The sequence below is a fragment of the Pogona vitticeps genome, chromosome 13 (assembly GCF_051106095.1).
Source record: "Pogona vitticeps strain Pit_001003342236 chromosome 13, PviZW2.1, whole genome shotgun sequence".
Classification (NCBI taxonomy): Eukaryota; Metazoa; Chordata; class Lepidosauria; order Squamata; family Agamidae; genus Pogona; species Pogona vitticeps.
Window position 1 is genome coordinate 11626544 of NC_135795.1, and position 23437 is coordinate 11649980.

At 40.5% G+C, this 23437-nt stretch overlaps 1 protein-coding gene across 1 annotated transcript; it reads right to left on the reverse strand.

Annotated features, from left to right (window-relative positions):
- Window positions 1-3039: 3039 nt before the first annotated feature.
- On the reverse strand, window positions 3040-23437 carry KDELR2 (KDEL endoplasmic reticulum protein retention receptor 2). Its single transcript, XM_020799556.3, has 5 exons — window positions 23157-23437; window positions 16166-16266; window positions 9094-9252; window positions 6638-6890; window positions 3040-4190 (listed from the first exon to the last, which is right to left on the reverse strand). The coding sequence occupies exons 1-5, from the start codon at window positions 23245-23247 to the stop codon at window positions 4156-4158; spliced, it is 639 nt and encodes a 212-aa protein (XP_020655215.1). The 5' UTR covers window positions 23248-23437; the 3' UTR covers window positions 3040-4155.

Consider the following 23437-nt stretch of genomic DNA (forward strand, 5'->3'; position numbering starts at 1 on the left):
AGCGCGCACGCATGCGCGCTATTCCGGGGCATGGGCTCGGTCTCCTATTGTTGTCGCCCGTGTGGGAAGAGGCGCATGCGCGTTAGGCGGGAGCCTATGTGTGTGTAGAGGCTCTCGTCGGAGTCCTCCAAATGCCCCGGGGCGCCGTGGCAACGTTGGAAAGAAACGAGATCAAACTGTTCAGAGGCTCCCGTTCGCTAAAATAATAAATAACGGGCGCCTTTAAGAGTCCCTCTCTATTCTCACGATTACGTCTGATGAAGGGGACCCTGTTCCACGAAAGCTTCCATTGCAATACATAGCATTTAGTCTTTAAGGCGCCACACCGACTTTTTTTTTCCTTCCTGCTTTTGTTGTGTTTCGTTTTCTGTTTTTTGTTGCTGTAATTCTGAAACCTATCTAGAGGAAATTGCGGTTTTTATTGCCCAACTAGCCTGCCATCTTTTTTACGCGTATTTCCCCCCCCTTTAAGGATCTTTGGCACCTGAGGGGATTTATTAACCCGATGCACTTGCTAGTTCTCCCGATTTCCTCGCTCCATGACTTGCACCAGTCAGGAAGAGGCATTCACATGTGGCAGCCAGGGATCACGTGTTTTACAGTATCACTAGGGAGACCCTAGTTTTTGCCTTCAAGGTCTTCCTAGTCTGGGCAGATGTGGGGCAAAGCTGTCCAGAAACCCCTTTTGCTGTGAATGAGATGCTAGTCACACAGTAACACATGGGAGAGATTGCTCTGAGAAATCCCATCAGGGTCACCACCTTCATTAATTCACTCAGAGACACCCCCCCCCAAAAAAAAAACATGAAAGCAAGGACAGATACCTTTATTGGAAAAAAAAAACACTATCAGATAAACTTTTTTGGGGGAGGGGGAAACTAGCTTTCAACCTGTACCAGTCTTCATCTGACTGCACACCAATATATAGTGGGTGGTGCAGGAAAAAAAATCCAATTTGCTGGAAGATACAACATAACTTACGATGCTCTGGTGTAGGTATAAGCCCTCTAATAATGCTACCTGAGATATAATGTGTAAGTTTTTGTACATGTAATATGTGTAGCATTCCAAGTAGTTAGTTTGTATTGCTTTGTTGCAAAGTCCGATACTTTGTACCTCTGAAAGTGATGCACATGTATTTATTATATATATATTTATACTGTATATATGTACTAAGGAAGAACCTTAACCAGGAAGCCTGTTCCGCTTAACAAAATCTTTTTCTTAAAATGGCATGCTAATGAGCAAAAAGTCATGTAACACCTCTGCATGAATGAAACAACTCCTAAAACACTGTGATATGTTTAAGACTAGCAGATTTTTTCCAGTGTGAGTTTCGTTTACAATCCGCTTCTTCAGACACATTATATCAACATTCCTTAAAACACTGTCTAGGTTCTCACATAGGTCTTAACTAAAGCTTGTGCCATATTAATTGATTTGATTTATATACTCCCCAAAGATGTCACACAACCTTTCAGTAATCACAATTGAGAACCGTAATCTCTCTTCCTCTACATTTAGTGCTCAAAAGACAGGTGGAAGAAAAAAAGACACATACTGAGCTGCTTATTTAGACAACTCACAGGTTTGTGTATTTCATGTATTTAATATCCCCTACCTCTCTCTTCTCTGTGCAACTCTTAAGTCTTTACATGTATCTTATATCAGTTAAATATGAATGATATTTTATACCAGCTACAAAGTAAGCGTAAGGTCTGGCTGCATAGTGATATGCAAGAGCTCACAAATGCACATAAGGCAAAAGAATCATACTCACAATTTTTAAGAAAAATCAGCAGCAGATTTTGGCTCTACCTGCTGCTTTCAAATATTGCTTAGTATCAATGTAATTTTGTGAAACTGGGCATGACACTTGTAGTCAAGGGGTCATTATTACTGTATACTTCTTTGCCAGAAATTTGTTCTCAATCTAAGCACTTAATGAATGAGACACAGCAATATAGTGAGAAAATATATTTGTAACAGAAATTACACATACATGTGAGCAATAAGCAAGAATCGAGGCACAGTGCTGCATTCCTCCAGACTGGAGTTTAATATGTGATTCACCCTTCACAATTCTGAATAAGGATGATCTCTTTTTAAGTCTCTGCACCATTGTTTCACCATTTTCTCCTATCAATAACTGTTTCCTCCATTTGGGAGGAAATTTCAGCATGGTGAAAAGCTCTGGAAACACTTTATTTAGACCTCTCCAGCATATGAATAAGAAATGTAATTTGGGTAACTAATAATTATCTATGCACTTCAGTAATTAGAGGATTTTATGCTTTAATAGACACAGACGATCAGCTTTGTGGTACATAATCATCACCCATTAAAGCAGGCAGGTAAATTAAGTATGCAGATTCAAGTGGCTCATATACTATTTCACACAAACATTTTTCAGCCTTCTAATTGCCAAGTACATTACAGTAGGACCATCATATCTGCAGGATGAGTGTGCACGGTTTCACTTATCCATTGCCTGGGAAAGAAAGAAAAGAAAAAACCCAGAAGTGCACATTCCTAAAGGTGCATTACTAGGACTGGTGACTAGGTGGAAACAGAGACTATATACAGGTGGCTTAATTGAAGTGCACTCATAGCCTGATGTCTTGGAGAGCAGCAGCTTTGGGTGAAATGGAGAAGCTGCATTGGTGGGGGTGGGAGTTGCTAGTTTCAGGAAAGGCTCCCTTGTGGGGGAAAAAAGGGGACAGGAAACCCCGTCTTTGGCAAGACCGAGCCAGGGCACTCTCAACCATATACAGGGACACCAAAGAAACTAGACGCAAGTGCTTCACTGATCATCCTAAGTTTACCCTCACATCAGTTACCAATATAGGAAAATACACATTGCTGTTAAGATTTAACTGTTTTTTAGGACTGTGCCTAGCTTGCAGGTAAGTTTTTCATTTAAAAAATAATAATAATCAGACTTGATCAAGCTCATCTTTCAAAACAACTGTATGTCACAATTATTCATCGTGAGAGGTTGAAGCAGAGCGACGGCTCCAGGACACCACCACAAGGGTATAACCACTTCATAAAATGTTTATTGAGGATGGTAACACAGGGCAAGTCATGCAACAGCTCATTAAAAAAGGGAACCATGTAAAAATGATAAAGAAGAGTACTTGGTGCTCCTATTTCAGGAATAAGTTTATAAAAATGCCTCTATAATCATCCAAAACTGGCACATCTAAAACTGTTTGAAAGATGAACAATGGGTGTTACCTGTAAAAGTATTTGAATTAGAAAAGCTGTAGATATTGTTTAAAATGGCCATCTACAGATTACTTCAACTGGACAAGTATCACAGGTTCATCCTGGCAGCTGCAACACCGAAGTTGCTGTTAACAGAAATAGAGCTTTATGCACCCCAAAAATGTGGAACAGTTTTCTCCTGAATGACAAATATCTGCCTGGAAACCACATAAAGCAAATAATTCTATAGTCAGAAGAACCTACACTGGCACCAAATACTCTCAAGCTAATGTCTTCCGAAGTTTAACGGAGGTAGAGGACAATAAGCATTAGCAGATATTACAGGATAATCCTTATTTTTAAAAGAGAGGGGGGAACTATGACTGAGGACATTAATGAAATGATGATATCCTACCCACAAGAATTTTCTGCCATTTCTAGTTTGATTTCAGTTGACATACAACATCCAGCCTCTGGAGAAAAAAATAAATACAGTGGAATGAAATTTGCAATCAACCAGAAGACTGGTTACCATCCATCAGCTGGCACATCCCTTGCGTGCCCCCAAATAAAGTTGTCAGAATTTAAAAAGAATCCTCTGAAAATAAGAAGTGTTTGCACTTATTCCTGTTCATAAACAAGCCCACAAAAACCTCACTTTTTTGGAACAATTCCAATTTGAAACTACACACTGAATTAAATTCACGCAGTATTAAGTTTCTTTATGTAAAAAATCTTTATACATAGTAATAAAAAAAGATAAAGGCAAGATGCATCAAACAGAAGTCCGCTGGTTGTTCTCCGGTCCTACGAAGCCCGCCTGTGACTCTCTGCAAGAAGGGTGGGAGACTCGCTGTCTCAAGCATCTTCACCTTTTTTGCTTGTGGTAAGGATTGTTCTGTCTTAGCATCCAGGATGACAGATGCTGGTGATTGGTTTTGGCACTTACGCTGGCAAACTGAGCTTCTTTCCTTTGAGTACTAAGAAAATGAGGAGAAAAATCAAGGCATCATTGAAATTATACAAGCTAAGAGATATACACACACTATCGTTGTTCTGATATAAAGGTAAACACGAGCAGCTGTGGTTAGGCTATTTGGCTAGAACGCATGAAAGCAGCAGAGCAAAACCTATGGAGAGCCACATCTGCCCATGCCTGATGAAAGGTGTTTACTGAACATGAATAAAACAGAAGCACGTAATCTCAGCTGCTCCCACTCCCACCTAGGAAGGAAAGGGGAAGGGGGAAATGGCCCAGGAAAGCAAAAGCGGGTCGGAACTGCAGTAGCCCTTCAAGGCTCATTCACATATAATACGGTTTCTTTCTCACATTTTAATCTGGAATTCATGCTAGTCATATGTTGCTTTTAAAGAAAAATATAGGATTAATTCATTTAGTAGATTACTGAAAAAATTACACTCTATCATTTCTAAAAAAATATCCTTTAATTAGCTGCCTCTCTTTTTCACTCTCAACTAAATACAGTCAGGATTTTAAAAGCTCAAGTTTAGACATTTTAGCTTCCCATTAGTTGATTTCATCTAGAACCCATTTATTCGACTTTCTAAGAGATGTACAGTACCCCTTAAACTCCTCCAACACCGTATTTCAAATGAATCTATTTTTCCTGTCGTCTTTCTTAACTGCGGGTGAAGTAAAAAAGTACTCTCTGATTATGCCTGGGAGCGGGACAGTTCCTACCCTCATTCATCCAAAACGGTTACTGGACCATCTTGGACTAGTCACTATCTCTTAGCATAAGTTATCTCTCAAAGTTATTGTGAAAATAAAACTGAAGATGGAAGAGAGATGCCATGTAGACTGCCCTGAGTTCCTTAGAGGAAGGAAAAATAAAATTGTAATTGAGAAATTAAAACAATCTGCTCTGAAAGTAGACTTAAGGACCATGAGGTTGGTCTTCAGAAGAATTACAGTTGATTGTCCAGATCCTGTGTATATCTTAATCCAACTCAACTGTTTAAGGCTTTCTTATGTTGTGAATGTGAAACTGTTTAATTAAGACATGGAGCTTCCTTCTCTTGCATTCACACCCTCACATGGCAACTACATTCTAGTCAAACCACATAACAGGGATAACTAGTTCAGCTTCCCCATTTCTGCGCAGGAAGACATTCCAAAGGACCTCATTGTTTGTTATAATGGGGATATAATGGGTAATCGGTGCTCCGCAGGATCCTTCCTTATATTTCTGACCTTGAATGGATGCATTTGTTTCACGCTCCCTGTGAATCCAGAAAGCTAACAAACTAACCTGACTATGTTTATTTTACATGGCAATAAAGGTTTATTCTTCTTCTTATATTTCTACCAGAATTACAAATTCTTATTTCTGATGAGGTCATTTATATAAATATCACAGGATTGGAATCTGAGCAAAATAAACACCCCAAGTGATGAAACCAAGACCTAGATGTGAGCATGGACACTTAGGCATTGGTAAGAATTAATATGATGCCCATTTTGTTCTGGATATTCCTTCTCCATAATGAAATGGGAAATGCTAATGTAGGAACTCGGCACACTGGGATGAACATGAATATAAAATTAAGAGATGGTACAATGTATGAAAAGATCTAGACCAGGGTCCTCCGAACAAGGCATGGGTTTTCCTTACAACTATGTGTGGTTAGAAACTGGCTTGTCACACAGCAGTATACATGTAGATGTAAGCTGTGAAATTTGTGTACGCTGTGAAATTCTCTGGTTATGATAGGGTTCGATTTAGTGGTACAGGAAGTTCAGGACAGTCCAGAAACACAGGCAGCTGGAGCCTTCTGTATCAATAAATGAAGAGCAGATCTGTAAAGTTAATGGCTCTCAGTGACCCATTCAAAACAAGGCAACCCTCAAATATATTACATTACAACAAAAATATATTGCAAAAATGCAGTTCCTCTTCTGCTACTGTGAGGACTGCTATAAGGTTAGAGGAAAAAAGGGAAGTCTGACTGGGGCATGATGTCCTAGTCCCTCCTACTCAAAGTCCCAGGGGCTCTGACCTTTTGAACCTGGCCCCACAACAACACTGGGTTCCACATACAGAATTAATACAGATTTCATAATGATAGCAGGCATGAACATAACAACCTAGCCTCAAACTATGCAAATCTAGCACACATCTAGAATGAGAGAAAAACAAAGAATTTAACAATTTCTAAAAATGGTAAGATGTAGAATTCTAGAGAAAAAGTCTAAAGCAGATTTCACCTTGTGGGTTTAAAAAAACATCAACAGCCCAAAACAGAGTGGAAGAAAAACAGAGAATGTCCATGCCAGTTCTAGTCTTGAGGACAATACTTTACAGTAAACTAGATGCAGTATTAAAAATACAGGGGAAACACCCAACAGGGATCCAAAACACACGTCCAGATCTCCAAAGGAGGAAAACGGCCTCTCACGGCTTACCTTTCGTAACGTACAAATAGAAGAAGTCACAGTACAGAATGGTCTGGACCACGCCAGCAACAACGGCGATGAGATCAAAGAATCCCTCAAAGTAGTAGCGCCAGATCCAATTGATAAGGTATAAGGCACGGTAGAGGCCCAAAAAGAAAAGATAGTGAGTAGTGATGGTCTCTGCTTCCCCAGTTTTACTAATCATGAAAAGCTGAGGAAGAATAGCAACCGACTCTAAGTAGATGGAGAAGGTCCACAAGATCTGGAAGAAGAAAAAGATGCTGGAATTATACCATTTTCAAGAGCCTCCACAGTTACTTCTGGAAAGCATGCGGTACTGAGCAGTTTTGGATACTGAAATTTTTTTACATTGTTGTACAAAAGCAATAATCTGCTATGTTAGATTTCAGAACGACCATATAAAATACAAAATACAAAAAAAAATTAATCATATGGTCAAACAAGGCTGTGTAATTAAGCAACACATGTTTGACAACAACCCACAGTTTTAAGATAAAGTGCTAGAAACCTGAACAGAAACAGGAAATGTTCATTACAGGGAAAATCCAAATCTACCACGATTAAGTATAGTATTCTGAACAGATAAGTGTGTGGTTTAATTTGTCAGAAGCATTTATTTCATTTTTCTATTAAAGGAAATGTTCATAAATGCATTATTTTTTGTTTTTAAAATATTTAGTGATATTTGTGTGAGAAAATCAAAGCTGCATGTTTGTTTATTTTTCCCATTGTTATATAAATGAATAGAATGGGTGTAGGAAAAAAACCACATAAATTATTTTTCCAGGCTCCCGAAACATGGCTGAAATGCTGTTGCTTTGTGCAGTATATTGCACTAGAGTAGGTCCACTGACTCAGTAGGGATTTGGTGAGTCAACTGTTATGTAAGTTCCATTGATTCAAATGGGCCTATTCCAGTGCAATATACTATATTAAGCAACAGGATTTCAGTCAATAAATACAGGGATATATCCACATATACAGAAGAACAGCATCAGTCTCATCAAATCACAGGAGGGCTAAATGCAAGATACAGTACATATTTCTCTTCTCTTCCTTCACAATTGCTGTTCTTCTTTACGTCTCTAGATGGCACCAAACACTTCCCTTACAATAGGGAAAATGAACCAGATCAATTTCCTATTCTGTTAATAAACTGAGAATATAAGAATATTTAAATAACAAAAGCTGAAGTTCTACTTTTCCTGAAGATTACACACTCTAAAACTTGGTGGCTGAAATCCTGTAGATTAGTGTACTAAATTGTAATTACAGCAAGTTTACTGAAGAAGTGGGGATTTGGTAAGTAAACTCCTATGTAAGTTCCAGTGATTCAACGGGTATATTCTAGTTATAATTTACTGTACTAAGCAACATGATTTCAGCCAGTATGACTTAATTCTGAGCAGATACAGGACTGCAATGTAATGATATTCATGGCAACTACAACAATTATCTCTGCACTGTTTCAGAAACAAATAAAGCAAACCCATCAGCCAACACATGCTTTGAACTGGGGCTGACACACCTATCAGCACTTTTAATTTCGGCACCTCTTTGGTTTACGGTTATGATGTAGATGAAACCGAGCTAGTGGCTCTGGAACCTCCCATTAAGGTACTGCCCACAAAGGGAAGGCCCTCCTCAAACCCTGCTCTCCCCTAGGGACATTCTCCTCAAACACAAATAAAGCAGGGATGGTGCCATCTGAGTAGGATCGGATTGAAGCCTCCCCCCCAATGGATGCCTAAAAGCACAGGTATCGAAATATTATATATTAAGTTATTAAGATCAGCAGAGGTGACCCACCCCCTCGGTCCCATTGCCAGTACAAGCACAGCTGATGGGGACACAGGAGAGAGTCTTCTCAATGGTAGCTCCCAGGCTATGGAATGCTGTACCTCAGGAGATCACGATGGCCTCTTCCCTTTTATCTTTTCACAAAAAGGCCAAAGACCTGTTTCTTCAGGCTTTTAACAGTTATAACTTAATCCCTGAACCCCATTTTAGAAGATAATTTTAAACATTTCATGTTTTAATCTTTGAATTTTAATTTTATCCATATATAGTTTAATTTATAGTTTAATTTGTCTTTTAATATTTAATTTCATTGTGCTTTTAGTTGTGTGAATTTTAATGTTGTGAGCCGCTTTGGGTCCCTTGTTGGGAGAAATGCAGCATATAAATAAAATTAATAATATTAATAATATATATCAAGTGTCTGGTTCCCTCTAGTGTCCAGTTCTGGTGATACATCTTGGAAGCACGTACTGTATTTCCCGGGGGGGGGGGGTTATTTAATATTTTCAGGCAATACATAAGTGAAACTGTGGGTATTGATTCCGCGGTCCTACTGTAGTTTGGAATGAGTGACACATAGTTCTATGCTGGGGTACACCTTCTTTGTCAAATTTCAGAACCCAAAACGTCATGAAGAGACTAACCTCTACAGGAGAAAAGTCATGATTGACAAGGAAAGACAGTCCACCAACTGGAACCACAAGGAACTCCACTCTAAATGTATCATGGTTTCCATCATAGGTAGCCTTAAATTTCATGTAGATCAGGTAGACTGTGGCATACGAGCAAGCAATGTAGATAAGCTGCAAGGAAGAGATCCAGATGTGTTATCAGCTTTAATCTGTTTCCCCTCCCCTAAAAACATTTTATACATACAATAAGGAATAAAAAGAATCTTTATTGATTGTTCAGGCCTGTCTCTCTGGCCCCCACCTTGCTAAGTTACATTCAGTCTGTATGTTGCATTACCTACAGGAATTAAAAATCGACTACCTGTTTTTTCCTTAAGACTAGCTCTTTCATGTGATGGGAAAAGGTTACATGGAATACAAAAAGGTACAGGGCTTCCTCCCTCCCTCCCATACCAACCCACTGATGGGTTGTGTTCTATCAGAAATTTGATGAAAGAGAGAAATAGTCATTGTCTGAAGTCAAGACAATTTTTTTACTTCTGATGCTACAGCACCAATTATAGGCACATGGTTGTAAGAGCCTCAATGAATCCCTCACTATCAGAGCCAGTACAGACAATAATGCAGTCTAATGCATGCCCATTGCTACACATGACAATATTGTCTTTTGATTTTTGTCATGGAAGTAGCTACTGCAATCCATACGCAAGATTCCCTAATAGTAATAAATTAAAAAAATTATTGAAATACTGTAATTGGCAAAAATCTTTAGTTGGCATTATAGCTGTTACTTGATCGAATATGTTTTAGATTAAATCTGTGTAATAGGTCAAAATGAGAATTTCTTGAACAAGAAGCATTCATTCCCAAGATTTTGCTTGCTACCTGTGATGTCTATAAATATTTCTACCATTAACTTTACAACAAATTGCATAGATATGTCAACATCATTATCTCCACAGCACAGATAAGTGACTGAGACCCTATGGCTTGTGTAGAGGAGACCTGGTGACACTTTGGCTCAAGAATAATGCAACCAGAAATTTTCTAGTTCATTTCACCACAAAACATTCACTTTCTCTGAAACATTTAAGCCCTACACCAGATCTGGTTGGTAACAAACTTCTATAAATGTTTACTTACAAGCAAATCTCAATAGAATTAGAAAGAATGTAACAATTATTAGAGAAGTAACTGTTATCATTTGCAATAATAGTTATTCTTGTTGCTGTTAAGTGCCTTAAACAGGGAATGTACATACCCATTTATGGACTCTGGAAAGCCACAATTGCCCCCCAAGTTCCCTACTTGACCCCAAACAGTCTTATAAAAAGCAAGGGTTTTACCTGAAAAACTCTCCTTGTGTTTTATTTTTTAAATTAAGAATTGGAAGGTGTAGAATGTCCCTGGATAATGTCACCCTCTCAAAACATGGCAAAATTGCGTACCAAACCCCTTGCGGGCCCAAAAGGTCTTTCTAAACCCATTTTTTCTTTGAAAGTTTTTCAAACAGGTAAGAGTGGGCACACTAGAGGTACCCATAGGAACCCCTTGAGGGCCACATGTTGCCCACGCCACCTTAAAGTTTAAGGTATTATACAAATATATATATTTTTAAAGGCCATAATACATATAGACAGGTTAACATATGCCTGAGGATGTGGACAAGATCCTTGGAGAGGTGAAGGCTACCCCATTCTGTGCTGGATTCCTGCCCTTCCTGGCTCACAGAAACAGCCGCAGAGGGACTGCGTAAGGAGGCAGAAGGAGTGGCAAATCGTTGCAGCAAAGCAGGTTTACAGCATGGTTACAGGAGGCCATAGCAAAACTGCTGTTGGAAGAGCCCTTCCTGAACCCCACTATATGAGACAATTACCAGCCAGTCAACAAAATGTTCTCTTTTTTTGGGACACGTTGTTGGGTTGTCCCAAAAAAGCTTCTCCGCTCCTGGGGTTCCTGGATGAGGTGGACCTGAATCCACCACTTCAATCCAAATTCAGGACTGGTCATGGGCAACAACAATGCGGCAGCCAGACTCCTCAGTGGAGTGAGAAAATACCAGCATATTTCTCCTACACTGGCCATGCTGCACTGGCTGCCCATTCATTTCTGCATCAACTTTAAAGTTCTAATGCTCATTTCTATGGCCCTAAACAGTTTAGGACCTCGATATTTGGTGGAACGCTTGCTCGCACCAAGATCTACCCGGATCACCGTGCGAGCCAGGAAGTGAGGCTGAGGAGCCTGACGCAGAGAGAAGCCCGGAAGGAAAAGACACGAAACCGGGCGTTCTTGGCGGTGGCTCCTCGCCTCTGGAACAATCTCCCTCCTGAGATTCATGCGGCCCCCACTTTGGGCACTTTTAAAAGTCAACTAAAAACATGGTTGTACATCCACGCCTTCCCTCCAGCTAATATCTGATTTTTTTTTTTGGTTATTCCCCCTATTTATTCTCTATTCTATTTTATTGTATTTGTTATAATCTGATCTATATAATATTTTGTATTATTTATTGTTTATTGGAAGGCGCCTAGAGTGGCCTTATAGGCCAGATGGGTGGGGTATAAATCAAATAAATAAATAAATAAAACAGCTTTTGAGACCACTGACCATCTTCTAGACGGTCTCTCTGAGACGGGATATGTAGGCACGGGTTTAGGGTGGCTCTGGTCCTTCCTGGGGAGGCAATCTGAGAAGGCAGTCCTGCGAGTCTGTCAGTTTGGCCTGTCGCCTGTAGTGCCCATCGGATTCTGTTTTGTCATATATTTAACATATACATTAAACCACTGGGAGAGCTTGTTCAGACTGTTGGGAGTTCCAGCATGTAGATCACACCCAACTCTATCCCTCCCTTCCACTAATTCCAAGGACGTTACTGTTCTAAACCACTATCTGTTTTCAGTAAAAGACTGAATGAGGGCAAACAGGCTGTAGCTCAATCCAGACATGATACAGGTCTTCCTGGTCAACTGAAAGATGGATAGGGGATGTGCTGGATGGAGTTACACTCTCCCTGACAATTCAGACTTGCAAGTCGGGTGCACCTCTAGACTCATCCCCAAACCTGGATGCTCAGGTCTTAGCAGCAGTCAAGCACACATCTGCACAGTTAAATCTGTTGCATCTGGCAATGTCTGATTTGTTTATGGTGACACATGCCTTAGTTACATCTTACTTGGATGACATATAACACACTACATGGGATTGCTTTAGATTAGAAGAATGCTTGGAAACTTTAGATGGTTCAAAATGCTGATGAAACCTCTTACCACAGCTTCATTGGCTCTTCCCGGCCTGTTTCCATGTTGAATTTAAACTGCTGGTTATGACCTATAAAGTCCTAATCAGCTTGGCACAAGGACCATGTCTTCCCACCATAAGAGCCTCCTTAGCTCCTAAGACTTATTTTGATACTATTGAATGTTCAATTGTTTTAATGTAATCATTAATGTAGTATTTTGTATCAGTTAGTGAGCTGCTTTGGGTCCCCTTGCTGGGAGAAAGGGAGCATAAAAATAAAAATAAATTCATAAATAGATAAATATAGTAGAATACATACAATACAAAGGAGGTAGGGACAAGTGGCAACAGGAACTGGTAAAGTCTCTGGAGGGGCAATGATGTGAAGTGCCCATTTCCCCAAGGATTAGCTGTTAATACTGCTTTAGTTGTTCCAGCTGCTGCTCTTTATAACCAAAGGAGAGAACAGCAGCCCCCACCCCACCCCAAAGAGGGCTATACAGCAAACATAGCCAAGTGCCACCAGATGTTTTGAATTCTAAGGGCAGACATCTCTTCAGCCACAATGCTGAGAGGTCTGTGGATTTTTGTTCTTCCTAGTGGCAAGCACAAATCAGGTTGCAAGCGTGCTCTGATCACAACATAAATTATATGCAATTTTTTTTTCTTTAGGAGGCTGGAGCAGAGTTTGCTCCATAGATTCAATTCAATGTTCAGTTTTTTCCCCAATTTTGGAAGGAGGTCACCTTGAACCAAATGTTGCCATATTCTAGACAAAAATATTGTATGCTGCCATTATTAACAAATGGCGATATGGAGCGATGACTTTCCTAAGGTCACATACACTGCATCAGTCAGAATCCAGGATACTGCCTAGCACAGCTTAGGGAATGTCGGACCTTCCACTTCGTGCCGCGTCACCACTGCTGTTATCACCCACCATTCACACTGATCCAAACTGCAATCAGACAACACTGGGAGGGTCACATATCCCTCTCCCGTGTTCTAACCCAGTCGGCCACTGTAACTCCAAGGCAACATTTACAATTCTCCGCTCACTGTCAATAAAGCATACTCCCAGGAAAAGAAGGCTTTCAAGTGGGCAGAAAGGGCAACAGGATGACAACAATATTGCTGCAGCTGTGGTATTTAAGCAGCCACTCAGACAACTACCTAGGAAGCTGTGCTCAAAATACTACAGCACCAGGAAAAAATAACAAGGTGAAATAGGACAGTCTTTGATTTTGATTTTTGTTTGGTTTTACTGTTTAGGTTTTATCGCTGGCTCTGAATATTTTAAGATTCTGCACTGGAAACTGCTATTCTACTGAGTCAGATCCTCAGCCATCTAGGCTATTACAATCAACTCTGACTAGCACCAGTTCCCCAGGTTCGAGAACTTACTTTTTTTGGTTTCTATTGTAGAATTTATGATCTGATTGTATCCGTCATTATATTTGTGAACTGCCCTCCCACAGATGGCTAGCCTGGCCCCATCTTTATTGTCCTTCTACACGCTGATGAAAGCCTTTCTCTTTAGGCAAGCTTTTCCTGAGCAAGTGGCTACCTAATGAGTTTTTTTAGTGGATTGTTCTACCTTATTGCTTTGAATGTGGTTTTGGTGTTGCTTATGTTCTTTCTATGGTATTTGTTTTATCCTTTTTAGTATTTGTACATTCACTGTTGTTAGCTTTAATATTGTCTTTTAATGATGATAGCCACTAGAGATGGGGATATTCGTATTTGTATACGAATATCCCCCCCAGCAGGTGGAAATAATGAGGATCCAGCCCCATGGAGCCAGACTGTCCATTCACCATTTCGCAGCTGATGCCAGCTCGACAGAGCCCTCCTATCATGATGTTGTACACAATGGATTAGCCACTCTGCGACCTGGCAGAGAGGTTTGTCATCCCGCCTCCCGCCAAGAGTCGCTAATCTACTGCCGATAACAGCAACCCTCATTATTTCCACCTGTGGGGAGATATTCATATACGAATACCCCAATATCTAATAGCCACATTGGGTCTTTTTAAGGAGAAAGGTGGGCTAAACGTATTTTAAATAAATAAATATTGCTGGCTAGGCAGTACATATAAACAATTTTAATAAATTAGAGCTCTTATAACAGGCTTAGGCAGACTTGATTTGTGAAGCCAATTTGTTTAAAAAAAAAAACACTCTGAAACCCTCAAGACCAGTAACCAGTCAGGCACAAAATGGGGTTTCAGATGGATGTATGCCAAGAATTAAGGTGCACAAAGCTCTTAAGTTCTTTAACACACTGAAACAAAGAGGCTGAATAACAGCAAGAATCACTGTCATCCAAATTCTTTTCTGAACTATGACCATTACGGCTAAACAGAGAACTTTGACTGTTATGAAATAAATGAACTAACAAATACTGATAAGAATGCTCTAACAGAGGAAAACGTGGTTGGACTTCAGCTTCTTACTACTTTTGAGAGCTGTATTTGTATCAAGCTCTCATATGGGACTCCCAGGAATGTCCCAGACAGTGAAAAGGTCAGATCTGCATCAAGTGAACTTTATTTATCGCCTCTGAAACATTAGGTGACTTTAAAAAATTAAATTGCCTTTTATCATTTTCTGTTATGCATATAGCACTTGACAATGCACTCTACAATGCAATGTTAGCCAATCCAGAGTTTATATTTTTATAAACAACTTACAGTATTACCACTGCAAATATAGATGAATTAAACTAGAGATACGAAACTGTAGGTTCCTATATGGGCTAGAGCTGATGGGAATTCTAGTCCAGCAATACCTAAGAGCAGCATATATTCCCCAACTCCACAAAAATATGTAAGTGACTAAGCAGAATTCCCAGGAGTCAGAGGACAAAGATGTACCTTTATTCCTAAAATTTTGAAATCCCTTCCTTTCTAGAGCCCTCATCTCCTTCCCTCTGATCTTAACTATTCTCTTATCCTCTCCCCATCCTTCCTTCAGTTTCTGGCAAGAACACAGACTCTGGGTAAATTTAAGATTTTCGGAACACTCAACAGGTTTTATTAAGCAAAAAGATGTACACTAGCAAGAATCTGCCTGTACTTTGGGATTTTTATTGCCACCAGCAGATGGAGATGATAGAGATGCACATCAGTCTCTAAGAAAAGCTTCAAATGGCCACAGAAAGCAACATCAGGTGTACTCAGGAGACACCAGCTAATGCCTTGTTGCTTTGTGTAAGAGAATTACACTTGGAGCAGGAATGTTAAATAACATACTAAAGGTTACAGAAAGATTGACAATAGCAAAAAAGTAGTGTCTGATCATCAACTGGGGCATTAACAATTCAAAGCTATCAAGGCCATACAGCAAACTGCATTTCTCAAATGGCTTCAACTCTCCTTTGCCAAGCAGTTCCTGACACATGAAAAATGGAGAATGTTCTTCTCGAACTGAGACTCATAAGACACAAGATACCACTGATAACTAGTAGTACAAAGTGAATTTACTGTAGTTTTTGCAGGGATGGTGCTGGAGACTATGATTTTGGTCACTGAAAATCGTCTTTTTGAAGTTCTATCTTCTAGTTTGCTCAGTTTGGTTTAGAAAAAATTCACCTGGTGAATGAAATGCTCATTTGGTAAATGAGTGGGCAAAAGAAACTAAGTCAGGACCACCTCTGAATTTGTAATCCTGCTACTTTTCTAGAGTTGCAATTCCCCTCTCATCATTATGTTTTAACAGAAGGTAACAGGAGATAATATCTTGTAGATTTATAGGGAGAATATACTTTATGGTAGTTACTACTCATTAAGATGCATATTATGGGGAAATTAGCACTCCCTCTTAGTTATTCAATATACCATACCTTCATAGAAGTGTTATAAAGGGAAATGAATGAAGTGAATAGATCCAGGTAACGAGTGGTGAAGACCAGTGCAAACAGAAGCTGGCTTTTCCCAGATATACCTAAAACAACAAAGAAAGAATTATGAAAAAAAGGTATTTAAAACTACACACTGTGCAAATACCTTTAATAAGGTATCCAAAATCATTTTACATCCATGACAAAAGAATAATGTGGGAGAAGCCTGAGCACATCCATCCAGACTTTTGAGAATTTAAACATTTCAGTTATCTCCATCTATATCAGTAATATTCTGATTTCCTACTTTTATTACTAGCAACTTTTATTTAAAACCACCTATGCATAAGACATCACACTGGATTAGAGAAATGAACTCAGAAAAAATAAATCTGACACTGATTAAAAGAAGATTACGGGTTATTGGGTACCAGTTGTCGGGAAGCACTGTACTTTCATCTGATAGCTAAAGAGGACCATGGACCTATTCCACAAATTCTTTATTATCATACAGCATCTTTCTATAACCTTCAGTGAACACAAAAGTAATTTCACTTGGTGCCTTTTGTGCTACCTGTGGGCTCGGACAAAAGCAGTACACACCTGAGTCTTAGAGGCAGTGCATGGAGCAGTCCTGGGCACCTAATCCAGTTCTATAACTGGGAAGAGTGGAGCTTGTCTTCTAAGGAGGCTGGCTAAAGGCTACAGTTCAGTTTCCATTAGCCTCTACACTCATACCATTCTCCTCCAATGGCCATGGAGGAGAATGATGGGCAAGTTATACTATCACTCAAGCCCTGGTCTTTGCCTCAAGACCTTATGATGTTCAATAAATGTGTGGCTTATTTCCATCTCAACTGTGTGTCAGCCAACTTTATTGCACCCACCTCCCAAAAGGATCACAGAAGTGTTTATCTAGGTGTGTGGGGAGGCCCCAGTAGCGCTTACACAAGTTTGTGAGAAACTCCCACAGAAGCAAGCTCCAGGACCCAAGCCACTCATAGTTCATTAAACCCACCCCCCAAGCAGCCATCTGCCCTGGGAGCGCCTAAAGTTCAACACAGTGGCCTGATGTTTTGTCATCCACCATTATCTTGAGCACATTTAAACACACACCCATCCCCCTTGGAAGTGTGTTTACAACTGAAACTCTGACAGGCAACACCATTAAAAACCTACTTTCCACTACAGAAAGTTCACAGGTCACATTTTTCTAAAGATTATGCATCAATGGGTGCAAAAATAGGGAGTGAATACACGCCTCATTACATTATTATAATGTGGTGTCACATGTCCCAATTTATTAGCTCTGTTCCATGCAGCACAAAGTGAACAAAGTATTTTTCAGCATGGTAAAAACAAAGGACTGTAGGCAACACATGACTAAGCCTGTGGGTTTTTTGTTTTGTTTTGGCATGATATCAGTTAAAAGAGGAGGCAATCTACAGTATTTATATACTACAGTGGTGCCTCGACTTACGATTTTAATTGGTTCCGGAACTCCAGTCATAACTCAAAATGGTCGTAAGTCGAAGCACCATTTTCCATAAGAATGCACTGAAATTCAATTAATCCGTTCCAGCCAAAGAAAAAAAATCACAAAAAACCCACCAAAAACAAAACAAAACACTGCAAGACCATCGGAAACGCGATGAATCCGTTCCGGCTGAAGGAAAAAAAAATTAAAAATTAAAAAAGCAAACAAACCATGCAAGACCCTTTGGAAATGCAAAAAAAGCAAAGGAAAAAAGCAAACAGACACTTCAAGACCCTTTGGAAATGCAAAAAAAGCAAAGCAAGAAGCAAACACACTCTGCAAGACCCTTTGGAAATGCAAAAAAAAAAGCAAAAAGCAAACAGACACTGCAAGACCCTTCGGAAATGCAAAAAAAAAAAAAAAAAGCAAAGCAAACAAACCCTGCAAGACCCATCGGAAATGGGAAAAAAGAAAACCAAAAAGCAAATAAACCCTGCAAGACCCTCGGAAATGGGGGGAAACCCCAAAAAGCAAACAAACCCTGCAAGACCCACTGGAAACGCGAAGAAACCCCCCACAAAATAAACAAAGACTGCAAGATCAATCACAGCATAGAAACATTACCCCACCAGCCCAAAACCATGCTGCAAAACCCATCCAGAACAGTTTTTTAAAAGCAGAAAGCAGCACCTTACCAGGCAGTCCGAAGCCTCCTCCGATCGCACACACTGTAACTGCTGGGGCGAAAGAGCTACAAAGAAGCAGCCTCTTTGCCACCAACGGTTAGCAATTTGAATTCCCTGCCTTTTTTTTAAAATTGTAAATTGAAGCTCCAGCCACAAGTCGAAGCAAAATTTTGCGGATGGAGCTGGTCATAACTCAAAATGGTTGTATGTCGGGACATTCATAAGTCCAGGCACCACTGTTAACTTTTTGCCAAGGTACTCAAGACCATTTTCAATATTAAACAATGGCACACTATCATGATACAAAAAGAAAAGTGATAGGGAGGGTAAAAAGAAAAAAGGAAATACAAATGCCAGGTCTTCCAGAGTTGTCTCACAATTATCACTGCAGGCAAAATGGAATAATTTTGAGACAGGAGGAGCCAAAGGGTAACTGGTCTTGATCTAGCACAGTTTGTCTTGCTGCCTCATCTCTCACTCAGACAGATGTGATGCTGCTGGATGATTATGAAAACCTCAGACACTGACTTACAATACTAAGGAAGACATGAAAATGTGTCTGACAGCAATAAGACATCGTATTTAAAATAAGCTTGCTTCTTATGGGATACTTCTTAAGTTTGTTATGTGCTATCAAAGTTGCCATCTAATTGCTATAAAATTGACCCTAATAGGGGTTTCAAGTATGTGAGAAATTTAAGGAGTGGTTTCACCAATGCTACCACCTCCACAAGTAAGCTTTCATGGTCACGTGAGGATTTAAATCCAAGTCTCTGGAATTCTAGCCTATCAACTACACTAGTAGTTCCCAACCTTGGGTCCCCAGATATTCTTGAATTACAACTCCTAGGAATCTTGGCCAGCACAGCTAACGGTGAAAGCTTCTAGGAGTTTTAGTCCAAGAGCACCTAAGCTGGAATCACTGCACTACACCATAGTGACTCTCATCTCTTTTATTTTCTTTCTCAGTAGTTTAGGTATCTGGCTACAGAGGTTGGGAGTTCCATTCCCCCTCTGCCTCTTTTGACTCAATGATCCTTAGGGTCCCTTACAGCTTTGCAGTTCTAAGATTTTAATTTATGGTATACTCTCATTCCTTGGCTTTTATTCAAAATAGAAAAACTAACTTAAGCAGCTAAATTGTAATGAAAGCAACAAAGAGTCTTTTGGCATTTTATCTTGTTTTTGCTGCAACAGAATAACAACGACTACCTGTTCTGCCACCCTAGGCTGCAATGGTGTTGCCGGTTAATATTCTGTTTCTCGCTTAACCACTTTCCTATGGAGAGACACAGTGCCATCTATGACCTCCTGTCACCCTGCTGCAACTGTTATATTAAAGCCACATTTTTACTTACCTCACTCTGAACCTAGTCATGTATATTTGTGTTGTCAAATCAACAATGCCAGTGCTGAACTACAAGTTTTCAAAGTACTGTAATCACAATAATGGAGAGGTAATAATTGATTTATAAAGATACTGTCACCATTTATAAACTGAATGAACAAAATTTCTATCCCTGCAAACTTTGCCCCTTTGCAGCCAGAACCTTAAGAAGGAGTAATAGAAAATCCCTATACTGTATTGAGACTCCATTGTTGTTATTGCTTTTGTTATTGTTATTGTAAACTCTGTGCAAGGAACTGTTTGTTTGCTAGGTTAAGTTAGAAAAACCCAATGCTACAGTACTTCTGTACTGAAAGTCATATAAAACACACACATGCACATACTTAGGAACAAGGTTAACTAGAACTGTTACACAAATGTTATCATATATTACTTTCGATAAATCACATTGATACTATGGCACCCATGTAACAGCTCAATCTTGTGCATGCTTATTCAGAAGAAAAATATGTGCAAACATGCATAGATATGATGCAGGCCAGTTAAAATCCTGTGCAGAAAATCTCACTGAATTAACTCACTTGCTTCTGAACAAGCATGCCATAGGATCAGGCTGTACAGATGATGACTATGTTTTGCCTGCAAAACAACTATGAGCTTTTAGGCTAGGCTCAAAAAATACAATTCGTAATGGTTCTCCATGTGAGAGAGCTCATAGATTTTCTCCCCAAGTCTGGTAACTTATCTACAGTAATAAAATACCAAGCAATTATTCAACTGTAACTGATCCAGGTTGTCACGAGACAGCTTTCTGTCCTCCTTACAGAGTGCACTGCTTCAAACAAAACTACAGTACCAACAAGAGCCATCAGTTTGGAATAGTGCTTAGGACATAAGAATTCTGTCCAACATTCAAACAAGACGTGGGTATCTAAATAAACATAAGTAGATTACTTTAAAAAAAAAACAACCCTGGAACATAGAAGGGAAAACATCAGCAATGAAACCTGCCTCAAAAAAAAAAAAAAAAAAAAAAAAGAATTAAGCAGCCCAATTGACATTATATTTTTCTTTGAAAGAGAAATACCTTTCAGGCATAAGTACCTTCAAGCTGAACAAAAAGAAATTTACAATTCTACTGAAAAAAACAGGCACAAGAGTGCAGCAAAGATACAAGTTGCATTTCTCTTCCAGGCTCACCACACCTTCTGTTAGCTGCCACGTCACACTAGGCCAGGAATCCCAATTGAAAGCCTATTCTCTCTAGTCTTGATTCAGTCATTTGCTTCCAGCTTTCAACTGCAGTTGGCAATGCAACCCAAAGAGCTTGCCAAGCCTTCAAATCAAGCTGGATCACTGTTTAACCCCTTCAGAGAGAAAAAAGCATGTGGGGTCTCTCGAGAAGTCTAAAGGCTTCAGGACTTCAGAAGTTGCAAATACTGAATGAAAAGCTGACATTACTACAACATCTGTGCAATTTGAAATAACAAAGCATGTTCAGGAACACACATACAATTTAAGTATTAACTCTTCTCTTCTGAAACTTCTACAGAATGGTCTTAATTAGGCAAGTTCGGTTCCTCTTTTCCACAGAACTCCAGAATCATGAAAGCTCTAGTCTCAGAAAGGCAAACCAGCAATTCCTTTTGCTCCCTTCTAAATTAAATTTATTTTTGCACATCAGCTCTGTAAAGAATAAACACACTAACTGTAGGATGAAAGTGGAGGGGAAACCATTCACTTTTGCTTGAGCTACACCAAGGACTTTGCTATTACACCTTATCCTTATCCGTTAACAAATCACATTCCTGTGCTCATTTAGAACAGAAAAGGAGACCGTTATTTGACCTGATCATTTCTAATCAGCGAGGAATTAAAAGACTGCCTAGATGTTGACCCCTTTGTAAGCCTGTCCCTCATTTAGCATCAATTTCACCAGCACTAAGGGATCTCTGTAAGATGCTAACAAAAACCAATTACTCTACTTAGTTTAATTCACATGGGATCTGCATAAGTGAATTCTTCCATAACATCATCTACGGGTGTATAAAACTCTAATTTAATATTAAAACAATTTTCCCTATAGTTCAAAAGCCGAGAACACAGCAAAACTTAAGAATATATTCAGGTATTACAATGGTTTGCCCTATTTTCCATTGTTTTCTTTTAAGGAGCCCTCACCTCAGTCAAACTTCCAATACTGTAACACACAAGCTTCCACAGAATACTTTCTCCCATTCAAAACAGGTGCATGTCTAAACTGGTAGATCCTAATTCCAACCTTCCTTCATTGGCAACTTGAGAGGATGAAGACCAAACTGGCTGATGTGAAGCACAATGTCACACAATAAGTCAGGAGGGAATCTGAACCCACATCCTGGTGCAACCACCCAACACATTGCCTTTCCTTACACAGTACCCTGTGTCCTGCAAACACTCAGAAGAAAAAAAGCAGAGAGCTAGTTTTACAAAGGCAAACCAGCAATTCCTTTTGCTTCCTTCTAAATTAAATTTATTTTTGCACATCAGCTCTGTAAAGAATAAACACACTTTCTCGGTTCTAAGCTCCTGCCCCCCCCCCAAATTCTTCCCACCTGAATGCAAAGCTGTCCCTTCTCTGTGCATTAAAGAAGAGGGCAAACCATCAGGCCACCCAAACCACACCCCGAGAAAGTTTGTGCAGGCTTCTCCATCCTTGGAATGTGCACCCCACCCCAACACAAGGAGGCTTTTTTTTTGCATGCATCCCAGCAAACATCCTCCACACACACAGCCCACCTCACAAGCTTCCTCACCCAAGGTAATGCTTCCAAGTTACTCCATGCAGGAGGCTACTGCCATCACCCATTACTCCATCAACCTCTCACCTGAATACAACGCCCCAGAACAAACAAAGGGGGGAGCATCACTCTTCAGCCAACCCACACCCCCAAATGCCCACTTGAAAGCACACACACACAAACAACACACACACACCAAGCTGCCCTACGTATAGAGAAGATGGTCCATTCAGGCCCCAATCGACCATCTTTTGAAGGCAACTCCTATTCACACAGGGTGGGGGCGGGAGAAGGCAAACTACCCGGCGCTAATGGGGGCGGGGGGGGACGTCTGAGAGGAAAGCCGTTGGAAATACAAATCCGACCGGCTCCCCTCCCCCCCCCCAGCTCTCCTGGGTTAAAAGGCGAGCATCCCAGGAAACTGCACGGGGCTCCCCGAGGAAAGGCGAACTTCTCCTGCACCAGGAAAAGTGAGGTAAAATGGGAGTCTGTGGAAAGCGAGGGGGGAGCCTCTCCCCGCCTACAGGCCCCCCAAATCCCCTCAGAGCTGAAGGGGAGGTGGGCGTCCTTCCCTCGCCCACCCCCCACAAACGGTGAAGGAGGGACTCCCACAGAGCGAAAAAGAGCGGCTCTCCGGGAGAAGCCGGGGCCCTTCTTCCTTCCCTCACAGCCGCCTCGCCCACCGCCCCCTCAGGCCACGCACCGGCGCAAGAGCGGGTTTTCCAGATCTTCAGGAGCAGGATGATGATGGCCGCCAAGTGGGAGAGATCCCCAGTCAGGCGAAAGATATTCATGGCGGAGGAGGAGGAGGAAGAAGAAGAGGAAAAAGCCGGGGGACCGAAGCGAAGATGGCGAGCGCTCAGCGGGCACCGAGCGACGTGGCCCGGGGACGTGGCCAGAGACAGCCAGGGCGGGCGCGGTGCACGCCGGGAAAAAGAGGGGAGCCAGCAGGCGCCACAATGGGAGAGGGCCAGCGAGACCGGG

Excerpts from the sequence above, each read along its gene's own strand:
- KDELR2 (XM_020799556.3), bottom strand. The coding sequence starts at position 23,247 with ATGAATATCTTTCGCCTGACTGGGGATCTCTCCCACTTGGCGGCCATC. Across the intron at positions 16,267-23,156 it reads GAAAACCCGCTCTTGCGCCG|GTATATCTGGGAAAAGCCAG; the intron begins GTGCGTGGCCTG and ends TTGTTGTTTTAG. Across the intron at positions 6,891-9,093 it reads ATGACTTTTCTCCTGTAGAG|ATCTTGTGGACCTTCTCCAT; the intron begins GTTAGTCTCTTC and ends TTCTTCTTCCAG.